Raw genomic sequence first — 15009 nt, forward strand, 5'->3', positions numbered from 1 at the left:
TACAGAATCAAAGAGAATTCTCTGGTCGTAGCGTATATTTTTGCGATAACGAAGTTTCTTGACTAATATCCATGATCTGAATTTTAAAGATATTGAGCTGGACTCATTGTGGCTCTGACCCGTGGTTGTTTTGTATTATCCCTTGTAGGATCTGAGCCGAATCTTGTAGTATTGGTATTAGTAAGTGAAGTGAGATAAGCATTTCAGATCCCATTTTCAATTTCATCAGGACAAAATATTGTATTCGCACTCTACTCAAAAAATTAAAGTTTGTTTATCGATTATTGTATTAGTTTTTGTATGTCAGTCTATAATTTATGGGGCACAGTATCCACCGTCAACCAAAAGATCGGTACCAGTGGTGTAAGTAGATGCATCAGAAGCCAAGTACACATAGGCACCGACCAACTCTTGGGTCTCACCCTCTCTACCCAATGGAATCAAAGAGTGCCATCTACCCTTCATCTCATCGGGACAGAACTCAGAAATGTCTGTGAGAATGTAGCCTGGAGAAACGGAGTTGACACGAGCAAATGGAGCCCACTCGACAGCAAGACTCTTGGCGAGGTGAATGCATGCAGCCTTGGCAGCGTTGTATGGAGCTTGCAATTGTGGAACGTTCACAATGTGACCAGACATAGAAGCAGTGATGATGAAGGAACCGTGGCCGTTCTTCTTGAAGATTGGACCAACGGCCTTGGCACAGTAGTAGACACCACTCAAGTCCAAGTCGATGATCTTTTGCCAGTCACCCAAACCTTCAACCTCATGGGACTTACCAGAGGTCCATGGAACACCGGCGTTGGCGACGAACACATCAAGAGCACCGAAGTCCTCCTCAATTTGGTTGATGGTCTTGGTCACCAGCTCGTAGTCGCTGATGTTACACTTGTATGCCTTGGCGCGAACACCGTATTTGTCGGCCAATTGCTTAGCCTTCTCCTCAGCTGGAGTGGAGTTGTACCAAATAGCCACGTCAGCACCAGACTGAGCGTAAGCCTCGGCAACAGCCCAACCAATACCAGAGGAAGAACCAGTAACGGAGGCAACCTTTCCCTTCAAAGAGAAAAGCTCTTGGATGGTTTTGCCGGTCTTTGGGCCTTTGGCTGGAAGAGGACCGATTTCCTCATTAAGAACAGATGTGAAAGCCATGATGATAGTATTTGAGAATTAAAGTTAAAAAGAAAGCTTGCTTCTTTGTAGTTAAGAAATATTAATTATTCTGCCAGAACGGCGGATCTCTGCGACCTTTTATACTTGGAGATTTAGCAGCAACTTGTCACGGAGCTCTGTTCGGAAGGTGGGGTGTGCAGGACCGAGAATGCATGACGGGTTAATCTATGGTTATCAGCGTGTCATAGTGCCGCCTATCGAGCCGACTAGGGGGTTCACACCCGTACCGCTGTGAGAGACATGAATGGGTTCTGTTTCATAACTAGAAGAGCGCTTTTTAAAAGTTTTGTTTAGCCACTTTGTTGAATAGAAGAGAGGTGCCTTAACCGCAACATCACTGCTAAGCACAGTTCTTTTTTTGCGGAAAAACGACACTGGTTAAATTGCTGTCGCATGCAAGATCATCGTCTTGTCTGCAGTCCCCACACTCACTATGATCGCAAACTTAACGGCATCGACGTCATCGGATAAATAAAGCAGTGTCTTAGTTCCAACATTGCTGCTAATGGTTAGAATACGAGGCTGGTCTTTTGTTCTTTCCACCCATCGTCAACGGATCCTGATGTGAGACATCAATTGACCATGTTGCCTGCAGACAAAACAGAATGCCACTTCTTAGCTCCATTTCGAGTCACATTCAAGGAGCAAATTTTGGGGAATAATTGAAGCATTGAAGGAATTTTGCGATTCAATTCGGAGACTTTCCCCCTCTCCATCCGAGATCAAGTATCCGTTCTCGCTACTTGGGCTGCAGGAGGTAATTCCGAGTCCTGGAATCCAAATGCGGTAGTTCTTCCGAAGAATTGGTGGAGGTCCAAAAAACTCTTGTGCGACATTGAGAAGTCCTTCCGGATGTGCCGTGCTTGGATGTGCATCATATTGATTCCCTGGAAAAGCCCAAAATAGCCGTCACTGCTTTTGCAGATTATGAGGGGTGGTGGGTCTAATCGGGTAGTCGATCCTCAACTCTCAATTTCCGACTGCTACGCGAGAACGTATCAAGTGCGTATGCACATAACACCATGTATTCAAAGTATGCATTGCCTGTGTACTGAATTTGGACCGTAAGGTTCACAATACTTGGTCCAGAGTAGTCTTGAACATGAGACTTAACAATTGAGACTCATGCTTTCGATACTGCGATTTCTTCGTCGATGTCACAGTATAATATTAATAACTCCTTTCCTTTCCTAGTCCTTCCATCAATTGTGCAAATCGCCACGAGTCTTTCCTATACTTGGGCTTGTACCCTATGGTTCTAGATCACAATATAGTGCAGCATGATTCCTTCTTTGGCTGCGTCAAAAGAAGACTGAGTCGAGTGGCAAGTTCAAAAATATCATCAACACCTTCACCCGTCAAGGACGAGCTCTCTAAATATTTCTTGGCTCCCATGGCCTGTGCAGCACGTTCTCCATCTTCCGTTTGGACAAAGAGTTCACGGTTTTTGGAGGTACGTAAGTCTTTCTTCAATCCGACCAATATGAACGGTATGTCCGGACAGTAGCGTCGAACCTCGGCGACCCACTTGGTCTGTGCACTTTCTAGCGAGTCAGGCACATCAAGTGCAAAGCCTATAAGAATAACGTGGGAGTTGTGATAGCTGAGTGGTCGAAGCCGCTCATATTCTTCTTGTCCAGCAGTGTCCCACAACGCTAGCTGTACTGGTTTACCATCGATTCGGCAGTCTGTGACGTAGTTTTCGAACACTGTTGGGTGGTATTGAGTAGGGAATTCTCCAAGCGTGAATACGTATAAAAGGGACGTTTTTCCACTAGCGCCATCGCCCACAATGACCAATTTTCTTCGAACGGGTACTTGCATAGCGATCACTTGTCTGATGCAGTTTATTTATAGCTTTGTTGTGGTGATTAGGGTGACTCTATTGGTCGATTTTTTGAGTCAGATTAAAGTAAAACTCGAAAATTTGCTCACTTCAACTCTGGTATGTAAGAAGCTCCTCAGAGATTAGAGATTGTCTCTGTGTTAGATCTTTCAAGTGGTATTGAGCGGTTGGCAGTAAGCCATGATAATTTTGGAAATCACTGATCTGTGGTCACGTGAGCCGCTAATTTGGTCTGATGAATAGTCAAAAGTTGTGAACGGGAATGTTGAGTGACAGACTGTAAAAATGATGAGATTTTTGGTTTAATCCATTCAAGTTTATAAGTGCTACGATAACTAGTTGTGTATTTTTTCAGAACATTACGTATATGAGTTGGTTCAGAATCAATTAGGCTCACAATTTGCAGCCAATATGTACGAAACACACTCTCTCGATTGAGCAACGTTAGATCACTTTCTTCCCTTCTTCTTCGACTTGACACTGGTGCTCCATCCATCGTCATCAACAGCAGGGGTCTTGTCTGCACTGGAAGAGATAGCGGCAGACCAAGAGCCAACAGCATTGGCGCCGATCTGTCTTTCAACCTGTTGTCTCTTCTTGAGGAACTCTTGTGCAAATCTACGGCCATCCATGGTAGCAGAGGAACTGTAAATGGTTTCGGAGATCAATTGCTGGGAGTCTCCATGCAATGGCAAAGTTGTGAATACCTCAAGTAAGTCGTCCTTAGAAACAGAAGGATACAAGTTGGTCATGGCATTACGGGCCCAAACCAAGAAGTCCTCCTTCAACCCAGTAGAGTTAATGGAAGAACTAGCAACATCGTTCGATGAAGCACTGCGCAATGCCTGGGGGTTGATAGCACCAGTCATCGAGGAGTATGATACGGTTGGAGTAGAAACTTGTTGAGTAGATCTCTTCACAATAGGCTTCTTAGCGACAGTGGTCCAAGCTCCACCAAATTCCTCCTTTGGCACAGAGCTGGCGAGGGTGCTAGCCAAAGATGTCTTCATGGCGGCAGTGCCACTAGCAGTCTTACTCATGGCTCTAGCACGAGCAGCAGCCTCTTCCTCTTCCTTTTGAATCTCTGCCAAGGTCTTCTTGGCAACAGCCTCCTGAGAAGACAGAGCCCAGTTGAAGGAAGGAACCTTTTCAAGTGCTGGAGCAGATCTCTCCTCCATTTTGGAAGCAGCAATTGCGTTGGCAATAGCCAACTCACGTTGCATCTCCGCCTTTGTCTGCTTCTCCTTCTCCAGCCATTCGGCTTCCATTCTCTGGATCTCCTTTAATGAAACTACTGGGGTCTCTTGTTCAGGTGCCTTTTTGGCCCATGGAGCCAGGACACTTGGAGAAGGAGCAACAGGAGCAGACTCTTCTGCTGGCTTTGCAACTTCAGGAACCTCTGGTTCTGCTTCAACTGGTGCTTCAACAGGAGCACTAGAAGAGTTCAAGGCTGGTTCGGCAAAAGATTCTTCAACAACAGACTCAGATACTACGTTTTTCAATCCGCTAGAACTCTTGGCGGCAACAGGATCAGATTCAACATTTTGAAGAACGCTCAGAACGGAGTCTGGAGCCAAAGTGTTATGGTTCTGGGTTTTGGCTCTGGAAGCTTCGTTCGAATTGACATCTCTGGATTGGAAATAACTCATGGAAGGCTCTTCGTCGTTTAAAATACCAGTCACCATCGAACTGTGCAAATCATTCAAAATTGTGTCCTCATTTGCCAATGAAGCAGTAGGAATAAATGGAGATGCAGCTCTAGAAGACAGAACTCTGTTCAACCACGGAGACATTGGGCTTGGTTGAGACAAGGAGGGACCGCCAAGAGCCTGTTGAGAGATGGCAAGAGGCGATGGTTGCACAGCTCCCAGAGCTTGGGGCATCTGTCCAGGAAGAGAATTGTCAACCGCCCACCCGCTGTTACTTCTGGAGAGCATTGGCTGTTGTCCGTGGATCTGTTGGTGAAGCAATGATGGCATATGCAACTGCCCGAAACCACCGCCAATGTTCTGATTCAAAGCATCAAGACCAAACTGAGAGCCTGCGTTGAATTGCGGATTCATCATGGAGTAGTCTTTCGAAGTGTTGTAGTCAAACATGAGGTTCGAGGACAGAGCTCTCAAAGCAGCACCACCAAAACTATTGTTGGACATCATTTGAGGATACAAATTGGTGTTAAACGAGGTTTGCAGCTGCTGATGGGATACAGGCCCAGAAGACTGCTGAGTTGCACCAAACAGGCCACTGGAAGTCATCGACACACCAGTTCCTTGAGCCGATACGGCATCGGGAACTGAGCCAAATGGGCCAGGGTGAGAAGACATTGGATTTGCTCCGCCAAGATAATTCTGAGTCTCGGCCACCGCAGGAAGCGGGGTCTTGAAAGGCAGAATGAAATTCTTGGTGCTCTCACAGAACAGGCGCAACGTCTGGAAGGTTTGTTGCTCTTCACGACGGATTTTGAGATCTGGACTCAAGTAGCCATCACCCAACCATTCTTGCATCACATCTCCAGTAAATGGACCCTGCTCATTTCCAGAGGCATCGAGATAGATCCATTTGATGTTTTCGGGCTGGATCAAATGACTCAAGCCATCTGCAGCGGAGTTGGAAAACAAGCCGGCAGGTTGAGGAAGATTTGGTGGTCTCAGCAAAGGCTTCTCGTGAACGTTGGCTGCATTCTCAGGCTGGCCACCTAAAGATAATGACAGGAAGTCATCAGTCACAGGCGCCACTTCGTCGCGAGCGGAAGAAGACACATGCAGAGCTTCTGTTCTAGACTCCAGCTCTGCTTCATTCTTCTCCTGAGACTCCTGTTGCTTCTGTGCGCTGCTCTGGTGCATATCCAAATGATAAAGTTGATGAGGCCGAGCAAGCTTGTAGTTCTCGCCATGATGGACGCCAACAGAAACATCAAAAAGAATGCTGTCCTTGTTGGCATACCAGACATCAAACGCCTGTTTCATTGTATAGCGCTTGCTATTCTGGTTGACTGGGTTTGCAGCCAAGTTATCCATAGGTTCGAGGCTGAGATCATAGCCGTCCTTACGGGACCTGAAAGTTAGTACACGAGTTATAAAATGGCATTCTAATAATCTGAATACATTCCAGATTTGATCTGGGCTATCTCATGTGGATTCGTTTGATCTCATATGGGATGGACTTCACTGGCACGAATGGCCAATCGGAGTTGAAGCCGTTGACATTCATAAAACCAAGAGAAACTGAATTCATCTTGACACATATGAAGACGATTCAAGCCGTTTGGCAAAACTTTTTTACATAATTCGAAGTTTGGAGACGTGATTCCGTACATGTAGAATGGTCTCTTGGATCAAGTCGAAGAATATCCAGATTTCAGAAGGCCCAGGAGACAGAATAGCACATACCAGTTGTTTTGGGGCGATTCAAATTGCATTGTGAAGGTTGTCTACGGTTATTAATACTGAGTAGTCGTATCGAGATTGGTAGAAAGAGGTTGAAAATTCTGAGGATCAATGCAGGTGGTGTAAGTAGGTTATAAAGGATAGTCTGATCCAGGGAAAAAAAAAAAGACTTTTGGAGATTTGCGTGAGTAAAAATGACGGCTCGATCTAATGAGTTTAAGAAATTATTGTAGCTTGTATCTTTATCTCTCTAATTTTTTAACTTTCTTCTGTTTTACTTTGGAGTCGTATTATGCCCTAAATGAATCATGAAATTCGAAAAATAAATGAATACATGTTTGCCAGTCTCCACTAGAACGAAATGGAAAGAAGTTCATTCTGTTAACCATAGTTTTCGCATTGTTTTGACTTTAATTGTATTCCTCATTGAAGATCATCTTTATATATAGAAGAGGTTCCATTGTAAGCCCTGGGAAGAATTGTCTCGGCCTACATAACCAATTGAACATTATTCTTAGGAAAAAGAGTCACCTGTCACACTTTTCGTATCCCAAAGTTTATTCGTATGTATACTTGCCAATCTCAACTTCTGCGCTAATCTCTAAACATAGCTTTTCATCTAAATGCCAAGTTTCTTCTCCATCTCGGTGTGGAAGTCGGTACCACCGCGGCCGCTCTCAAAGCCACCACGGTAGATGTCCTCCCAATCAACAGTTGCTTCTCTGTTCAAAAGAATATCTCTATGCATGCTGTCTGGGCCACCCATCACCTCGGGGCAGAAGTCCGTGGCATCTACGATTCCCAACTCCATGGTACGACGGATAGGTTCAGCAGCACCGAAAACACGGCGGTACATCTCCAACTTAGTGGTCTGTTGTGCATCCTCCCAGTTCTGGAGGCGTGCTTCCAAAGGGTGGCGTCCATTCACCTCAGACGCTATGCTAAGGGGACCCTGTTGCTCTCTCAAGGTATCAGGCAAGGCAGGGACATTGTGAGATGCGTCTCTTTGTGAGGTGGTGCTAACTGAAGACAATTTGCTGTTGTCTGGGATAATTCTTAATGACTGAAGGTTAGTATACTCGATACGATCATTGCGAGACGAAGCACAATTGATGAGAAAATGAGATGAGGAATTTGAATGATTCATGTTCTATGATGGAATGAAACATACCATTATGATTCGATGTGGTTGTGAGAATAATAATGTCTTGGTGAAAGTAGGTGCGTTGTGATAGTGGGAGAAATCGTGGAGATTCACCCCAGAAAATATCGTACTGAGTTCATTTCAAAAAATAGGAGTAAATAGTTTGGTTAGCTCGCAAATATCGTTGAATTTCATAGAAAATCATGTTGTTATTTTTTTGCTTCTCAGATTATAGAGATATTTAACGGCCCTTCGTTTTAGTTCGCTAAGACACCCAATTTGAGATGGGTAGTTGTCTGTAAATTGAGAAGGGAGTCGGTAAGAGCATTAAAGCGGAAAAGTATGTTTTTTTTCTCCTGTCTTATATCCTGAGGTTCCAGTGAACTTCTACACGATCAAATAATTGCTTAGGTGTTCCACCCTGTACCCCTAGAAAGCCGTCAAAGTCAGTCCATGGAATAGAAAATTTAAAGTCGTGGCTTTCATTGCTCCCCTTCTCAAAATTACTCTTCCCGCAACCTTCAAGGAATATGTTGAACCATGTATAAGCCAATGAATAGGGACCTTCGAACGAAAGCTTGAGCTCCTTCATATCCAGTGGAATATTCCGATCCAAGCATATCTCGCATACACTACTTACCGAAATTGTGTGTGATATAGTAGTTCGAACGTCAGCGATTTCAACCGCATTCGGATCATCAAGGCGCTCTAGATATGTGGAGAGTTTGATTCTATGAAGCGCCAAGAGAGGACTAGGTCCAACGATTAGAAGTTTTGTGATCTTGGAGGAATGGCTATCACATTCCATCTGTTTAGTGTCCTGAAAGAGGTCAAAATTCGCTCGTTCAGTCTCGTTCATTTGTAGCACCCTACTCCAATAATCAAGATATCGGATTTGGCAAAGCGTAGAAACTCCACGACCAAACCCAGCTCGCATACGATTTCGTGTAAACACTTCTCCGGCCTCGTGTGCTGATATCGTCTTGCCAGCCATTTTTGCCTCTAACATCAAGTATGCTGTGCAAATCGTTCCAGTGCGTCCTTTGCCCTCTTTGCAATGAATCAATGCAACATTCTTTGGGTTTCGCTGTAGAAATTGGTAGATTTGGCTCACTATTTGCTCTAGCATGTTCAAGCTTGGTGGCTGATGATCTGGAAACTGAAGAAAAGTCCAGTTGATCATATCCTCTGAGCCAACAGAATATCCTGGTCCTTCTGCGCGTAGATTCCAAATGTGCCAATATCGCTCCCCTTCCTTCGAATGATTCCGATCGAGGTGGGAAACAAGGCGCCGAAGTGGAGATCTGTAAATTCCAACCAACACATTGTCTGTCGGGCCAGCAGCGGCAATTAGTCGAGGTGTTATGTATGAGATATCAATCCAGCCGTCTTTATCTTGGAAGACTTGTTTTGGCGCGGATGCAAATGCTCGAACTAAACTTTGCGGGTTCATGATAATACCCATGAACAGCTTAAATTGATTAGAAGGAAGGTTTTAGAAAAGATAATTCTATGCTTGAGTAAATTCTATACTTTTTCGTTTTGTGGCATAACGCTCTTTTTAAGTGTGGCTATTATTCAAGAGAAGAACGTTTCAGCTGCCGCCAAATGAATTCGACGGGAGATTGAAGACAAACCTGCTCAGGAACCAAATAAAATAAGAACCCATTTTTTAATTATAAGGTATTTTTTTGACTGATATTAAATCCGTAGTTGTATGCATCTTTAATACACTATGAACTAGTCTATAGCTTCTCGTAATCTAACTTACCCTCTAGCTTCTTGACATCAGCAACCTTCCGCACTGCTTTCATCAAGTCATTTTGTACGATGTAATCTCTTTCGTCACGAATAGCAAAGAAACCAGCCTCGGTGATGACGTTTCTGATATCAGCACCATTGAAACCGTCACTCATTTTGACAGCAGCCTCAAAGTCAAACTCACCCTGCTTGCACACCTTGGCAGTGTGAATCTTGAAGATCTCCAAACGACCAGCTTCATTAGGCAAGCCAATTTCGATCTTACGGTCCAATCTACCAGCTCTCAATAAAGCTGGATCGAGAGTGTCGGGACGATTGGTGGCCATAATGACCTTCGTTTGGCCCAATGTGTCGAAACCATCCATTTGATTCAAGAGTTCCATCAAGGTACGTTGGATCTCTCTGTCTGCAGAGGTACCCTCACTGAATCTTCTTCCTCCAATAGCATCAATTTCGTCCATGAAAATAATACAAGGCTCGTGTTCACGGGCGTACGAAAACATTTCTCTGATCAAACGTGCTGACTCACCAATGTATTTGTCCACGATGGCAGAGGCTGGGGAAAAGATGAAGTTCGCACCAATAGTAGCTGCGACGGCCTTGGCCAAAAGGGTTTTACCAGTACCTGGAGGGCCGTACAAAAGAACACCTTTTGGAGGCTTGATACCGACACGAGTGAACAACTCTGGGTTTTTCAACGGCAATTCTATCACCTCTCTCAATTCACGAATCTGTTCAGTCAAACCACCAATTCCGTTGAAAGAAATCTCGCCTGGCTCAAACGTCGTCATGTTGTACACCAATGGGTCCACCTCACGAGGCAAGATACGCATGATGGTCAATGTGGTCATGTCCAATGAAACACGGACACCGTTCTTGAGGCTATCCTTTTTGATGGTGTTACGACATCCAACAATGTAGCGCGGCCCGCTCAGCGCCTTGACTATGTAAGTATCATCTGTGAGTTGCTTCAATACCTCGCCGACAATCTGACCAACAGACTGTAACGCCTTGATGTCGTTTTCTGTCTTCTCGTATGTTTTCTCGGAGTCTCTCATGCTCAAACGCAATTCCTTGAGGCGGGCATCCCATTTGCGGTGCTCCACAAGCTTTTCCTTGAACTTTTTCAATGCTTTTGTTCTTTCGCGCTGTTCTGGCGTTTCCACCGGTTGTTGTTCTTGAGGTTGTTCGGGTTGGGAGTTTTGGATGTTCTGGGTGGATTCAGAAGCCTGTTGTGCCTCCTGGTCGCCATTGGCAGCTGGGGGGTTCGAGCCTGCGTCGCCCTCTTGCAATGCCGACAAAAGCGGGTCGTTTTCTTCACTCATAGTTGTGTGAGATCTGTAGTATGTGGTTGCCACTTGTGGAGTAGTGCGACTGGGAGAGGTGAATGGGTGTACTAAGGGAAATATGGGGATTACTGAGGAAAAGAGGTTACAAGGTGGAGATTTGAACATTGCAATGTTCAGCAGATAAGATGGATATTTTATTTTTCTGGTTTTTGTTTCTTTGAAAAATGAGATAGTCATGAACACTCTGATATTGGCTTCGTTTTGGTGTGTGTTCTTGACCGTTGGTCAATCAAAGAGAGCCATGGCATAATTCAATTCATTCTGACAAAATTTTCAGAAAGAGTGTTGTTTCTTATAATGAGATTCTTCAATTGATTCGAATTTTATGAAGAGCAAACACCCTAAGTATTGTTGGAGTAGAGATAGCTTTCATAGAGAACTAAAGAAAAAAAAGGGAGTTCTAGACCTAAGCCCCAAACTACTGCAAGGTTAATGAAATAAATAGCCTTGTTTTAAATCCGACTCATTCGATTTCTGAGTTTGTATCTTTTCCGCTAACCATTTCCTCATCCTGGAGCCATTCGCTACTACAAGATACCAAAGGAAACTCAATCATAGACCTACATGACAAATTTTTTATCAAGAGCCGATCTTTCGCTTTGAAAATTGATTAGAGAAAAATTGCCACCACACTCTCATCGCACATCAACCATCCTAATATGCATCATATTTCACCCCATCCTCATCTACCACATCGTTACTCATCTCTACTACAACGATGGAGTTCCACGCAGTGATCCTCTGTGGTCCCGGTAAAAACCTCAGTCCCTTCTCTAAGGTTCGGGCCACTGGTACATACAAGCCGCTTTTGCCCTTGGCCCTGATACCCATGTTTGAGTACGTTTTGGACTGGTGTGAAAAGGCATACTTCCCCAAAATCACATTGGCATGTAGCGAAGAAGAGCATGTGGCAATTGAAGCTGCCTTACAGAAGTATAAGGATCGCAAAACTGCTGCTGCAACTTCCAATGATTCTGATCTGACGACCGATTCAGACAACACTCTTCAATTCACTCAATCCATACAAGCTACAGTTTTCAACACTGCCAGCAATGGTGAAATTCTTCAGCAGTTAGCACAAGAGCCACAAAGTGATCTCGAGCATTTCGTGTTGTTGCCCTGTGACTTCATCACCGACTTGCCTGCTCAGGTATTGATTGAGGCTTACAGATGTAGACATGATACTGATATGGGCATGCTCGTATCGTACCGCAATCAGCTAGAGATTGAAGACAAAAAAAATAAGATCTTTCCAAAGAAGTATACGCTTTATGCTGAGCAGGCGTCCTTGGGACAATCGCAGCTTCTTGACTACTACACTAATGAAGATATCGATTACCAGAAAGCGCTTCCAGTGCGCACACAATTGGCGTGGAAACATCCCAATGTCACCATCAGCTCTAGACTTTTCAACGGCTCCATCTTTTTTGGTGAGCTGCAGTCTATTTCAGCCTTTTTTACCAAGCACAGTAAAAAATACACCGATGCATATTTTGCCGCACGCCCAATGATGAAAATCGTGCGTGATTTTGCCCGTAAAAGCTGGCAAAGTCGCTCGGCCGAGTCTACCGTGGGTCTTTTTATAATCCCAGACGAGATCCCATTCATGCGTGCCAACAACTTGCCAGTTTATGTAGAAGCCAACAGACACTTTTTGAAGCTTCAAGCTCGTGAATTGGCTGGAGGCAAGTCTCTGGCACCAAAGGATAAAACAATGGCTAACGTTGGTGCTGATTCCATTGTTGCCTCGGATGCGGTATTAGGTGAGAGAACAAACGTCAAGCGCTCTGTAGTTGGTGCTCGCTGTATCATAGGAAAGAGAGTTAAGTTGACTGGATGCATAATCCAAGATGATGTCACTATCGGTGATGATGTTCAACTAGAGAACACAATTGTTGGGCACAAAGCAAACATTGGCAATAAGTCTAAATTGGTCAGCTGTAATGTAGAATCCACACATGAGGTTCCTCAAGGCACAAACGCAAAGGGTGATACCTTGTTGTGTTTGAGTCTCGAGGGTTTGGTGGATTCAGATGAGTTCTCATCCTCTGAAGATGATGGAGACTCAGAGAGCAGCTACGATGATTACGAAGCAGAGGATATTGACGACGGGTTGTTTGGATATTGAGTAGCTATTCAGTACTCATAGATATTAATATAGAAAGAAGATTGTAGAGCACGAATTTATGTAGAATTTTGATCTTACGAAGATGCATAGCTCCTGTGAAAAGTTCGTCAATTTTGAATATTATACATTATGTTGATGGACCTGCCAACAACAATTTCCCGCATTTAAAGAGAGTCCCTTTTTCTGCGTTTGGTGGCATCAGAGTTATTGGATCGGGCTCTGCGTTTCTGGTCCGCGCAATCGAGATATTCGCCTTCGCTATCTTCCGAGGAGCCCGCGGAGTCAGGTATCATACCTACGACTTTTCTTCTAGAGCCATCCTTACGTCCTTTGCGTCTCTTGTATGTCATTGAGAGAGGAGGAAAGCTAGGGCGGAAGCGCATGTCAGTTGCCAAGTCCAGTGGCATATTGAAGGCACTATCAGGGTGGCCATCTTCACCAAAAATCAAAGAGGTCGGGAGCGAGTCATGATCATGCTCCGAACTCTCCGTTGATTCCTGGACTGGCTGTTCAGGCGCGGCAGGTGTCGCAGGTGTCATAGGAGGCTCCTTTGTGGACTCCATTTGGTTGTAATAATTCACCAACTCTGCTCTTCTGGTGAGCACCCAGTTCTCGATATCTTCACCTCTCGCTATGATCTGCGTGAGATCATCCAATGAATCTAGGTAGCCTTTGTGCATCAGAAGCACGTTCGTCTCTGTGCCGGCTCTATATAGCGTTGCAACCGCTCTAGCAGCGTCTGAAAAAGCCTTCTTTGCATCGCCACTGTCTTGTGTTTCTCTTCTTAGACTAGCCGGTTCCGGTACATCTTTCTTCGCTGTGGAGTTGTACAAAGACGTGACTGACTTGGCAGCATCCTTGAAGTGGTCTGTGAGCTTTGCGTTTAGACTTGGGAGTGAAACACTCTCTATGCTTGTTGTTGCCGGCAAGTCACTCGAGAGTTTCGACAAATCCATCTCTTTGGATAGTGTTCTCGTATGATGAAGTGTTAAGCGTTGCTAACTCAAGTATGTAATAATTTGGTACCAGTGAATTTCCTCAGTCTATTTGCGTTCTGCTGGTCACTAATGGATTCTAAACTCCTGATAGAAAATTTGTTTTGATAGGATTGCGTTCTTGTTCGGCAGGTGAAACTATCCTTAGTGGTATCTTCTTTTGAGATTCCACTTTTCTCACTCCATCACGTGATCCGCCATTGTTACTGTGATTACCCCAAATTCTGCCTGTTCACACAACCACAACAGCAAGATGGTCAAGTCTACCCTTATTTATAGATATGATGGTATGTGTTTTATATGGTTTCCTATACACTGATACCGGTTTATTTGTGCCATGAATTATGTGGACTCCTATGGCTCAACTTCAATCAAGTTCTGAAGCAGCACTGAAGAATCGCGCCCATCAATAGTCATAGAGAAAACATAGTTCTCAAGGAGATTCTTTTGATGCTGTTTATTACAAAATCTCTATATCTGCGCGTAATTTTCGTCTACTGCAAGCTGTTCATCAGGTTTCAATCAGTCTCAGTATCACGACTCAACATCCGGAGCAAGTCATACTAACAATAGCCCTTCCTCTATGTGGTTCTTTGGATGACCAAATCACTCCAGAATTGAATGACTTGAAAAAGAAATGCAAGATCATTATAAGTAGGATTACTCCCAACTCTGCACCACAGGCTACTATCGAATCTGGGAACTTCAATGTCCATTATCTCAACCAAAATAACATTATCTACCTCATTATCGCTGATCGCTCATACCCAAGAAAGTTAGCGTTTCTGTACTTGTCTGAGGTTGCCAATGAGTTCGGCAATAGTCATGGCAGAGAAGCCATGAGCAACGCAGCTCGTCCATATGCATTCAGCTCATTCGATAACTTTCTCAGTAAAACTAAAAAGCTCTATCAAGATGAACGTGCTCATTCAAATGTTGATAGACTCAACAATGACTTGGCAGACGTCAAGAGAGTCATGACCAAGAACATAGAAGATTTGTTATATCGTGGAGACTCTTTGGATAAAATGAGTGACTTATCCTCGAGCTTGCGTAATGACTCCATCAAGTACAGAAAGAAGGCTCAGCAGATCAACTTCGAGGCCATGCTTAAGCAGTACGCACCTATTGCGGGAGCTGGGCTCTTCATTGTATTCGTGATCTGGTATATGTTCATCCGCCGCTAGATCTGAAACCTGTTTAGTTCGCAGCTTTTGTGAGATAGTC

The 15009-nt window shown here is 44.3% G+C and overlaps 9 protein-coding genes across 9 annotated transcripts; 2 read left to right on the forward strand and 7 right to left on the reverse strand.

Annotated features, from left to right (window-relative positions):
* Window positions 1-315: 315 nt before the first annotated feature.
* Window positions 316-1152, reverse strand: PUMCH_003762 (uncharacterized protein; the record flags this gene model as incomplete). The annotated part of the gene is made up of 1 exon (XM_063022720.1): window positions 316-1152. The coding sequence occupies one exon, from the start codon at window positions 1150-1152 to the stop codon at window positions 316-318; it is 837 nt and encodes a 278-aa protein (XP_062878790.1).
* A 1284-nt stretch (window positions 1153-2436) lies between these two features.
* On the reverse strand, window positions 2437-2997 carry PUMCH_003763 (uncharacterized protein; the record flags this gene model as incomplete). The annotated part of the gene is made up of 1 exon (XM_063022721.1): window positions 2437-2997. The coding sequence occupies one exon, from the start codon at window positions 2995-2997 to the stop codon at window positions 2437-2439; it is 561 nt and encodes a 186-aa protein (XP_062878791.1).
* A 471-nt stretch (window positions 2998-3468) lies between these two features.
* On the reverse strand, window positions 3469-6036 carry PUMCH_003764 (uncharacterized protein; the record flags this gene model as incomplete). Its single annotated transcript, XM_063022722.1, has 1 exon — window positions 3469-6036. One exon carries the CDS (start codon window positions 6034-6036, stop codon window positions 3469-3471), a length of 2568 nt encoding a protein of 855 aa, XP_062878792.1.
* A 988-nt stretch (window positions 6037-7024) lies between these two features.
* Window positions 7025-7552, reverse strand: PUMCH_003765 (uncharacterized protein; the record flags this gene model as incomplete). The annotated part of the gene is made up of 1 exon (XM_063022723.1): window positions 7025-7552. One exon carries the CDS (start codon window positions 7550-7552, stop codon window positions 7025-7027), a length of 528 nt encoding a protein of 175 aa, XP_062878793.1.
* A 358-nt stretch (window positions 7553-7910) lies between these two features.
* Window positions 7911-9014, reverse strand: PUMCH_003766 (uncharacterized protein; the record flags this gene model as incomplete). The annotated part of the gene is made up of 1 exon (XM_063022724.1): window positions 7911-9014. One exon carries the CDS (start codon window positions 9012-9014, stop codon window positions 7911-7913), a length of 1104 nt encoding a protein of 367 aa, XP_062878794.1.
* Window positions 9015-9294: 280 nt separating this feature from the next.
* PUMCH_003767 (uncharacterized protein) lies at window positions 9295-10836 on the reverse strand (the record flags this gene model as incomplete). Its single annotated transcript, XM_063022725.1, has 1 exon — window positions 9295-10836. One exon carries the CDS (start codon window positions 10834-10836, stop codon window positions 9295-9297), a length of 1542 nt encoding a protein of 513 aa, XP_062878795.1.
* A 541-nt stretch (window positions 10837-11377) lies between these two features.
* Window positions 11378-12787, forward strand: PUMCH_003768 (uncharacterized protein; the record flags this gene model as incomplete). Its single annotated transcript, XM_063022726.1, has 1 exon — window positions 11378-12787. One exon carries the CDS (start codon window positions 11378-11380, stop codon window positions 12785-12787), a length of 1410 nt encoding a protein of 469 aa, XP_062878796.1.
* A 164-nt stretch (window positions 12788-12951) lies between these two features.
* Window positions 12952-13743, reverse strand: PUMCH_003769 (uncharacterized protein; the record flags this gene model as incomplete). The annotated part of the gene is made up of 1 exon (XM_063022727.1): window positions 12952-13743. One exon carries the CDS (start codon window positions 13741-13743, stop codon window positions 12952-12954), a length of 792 nt encoding a protein of 263 aa, XP_062878797.1.
* Window positions 13744-14035: 292 nt separating this feature from the next.
* On the forward strand, window positions 14036-14969 carry PUMCH_003770 (uncharacterized protein; the record flags this gene model as incomplete). Its single annotated transcript, XM_063022728.1, has 2 exons — window positions 14036-14069; window positions 14356-14969. 2 exons carry the CDS (start codon window positions 14036-14038, stop codon window positions 14967-14969), a joined length of 648 nt encoding a protein of 215 aa, XP_062878798.1.
* Between the last annotated feature and the right edge of the window lie 40 nt (window positions 14970-15009).

The sequence above is a fragment of the Australozyma saopauloensis genome, chromosome 4 (assembly GCF_035610405.1).
Source record: "Australozyma saopauloensis chromosome 4, complete sequence".
NCBI lineage: Eukaryota > Fungi > Ascomycota > Pichiomycetes > Serinales > Metschnikowiaceae > Australozyma > Australozyma saopauloensis.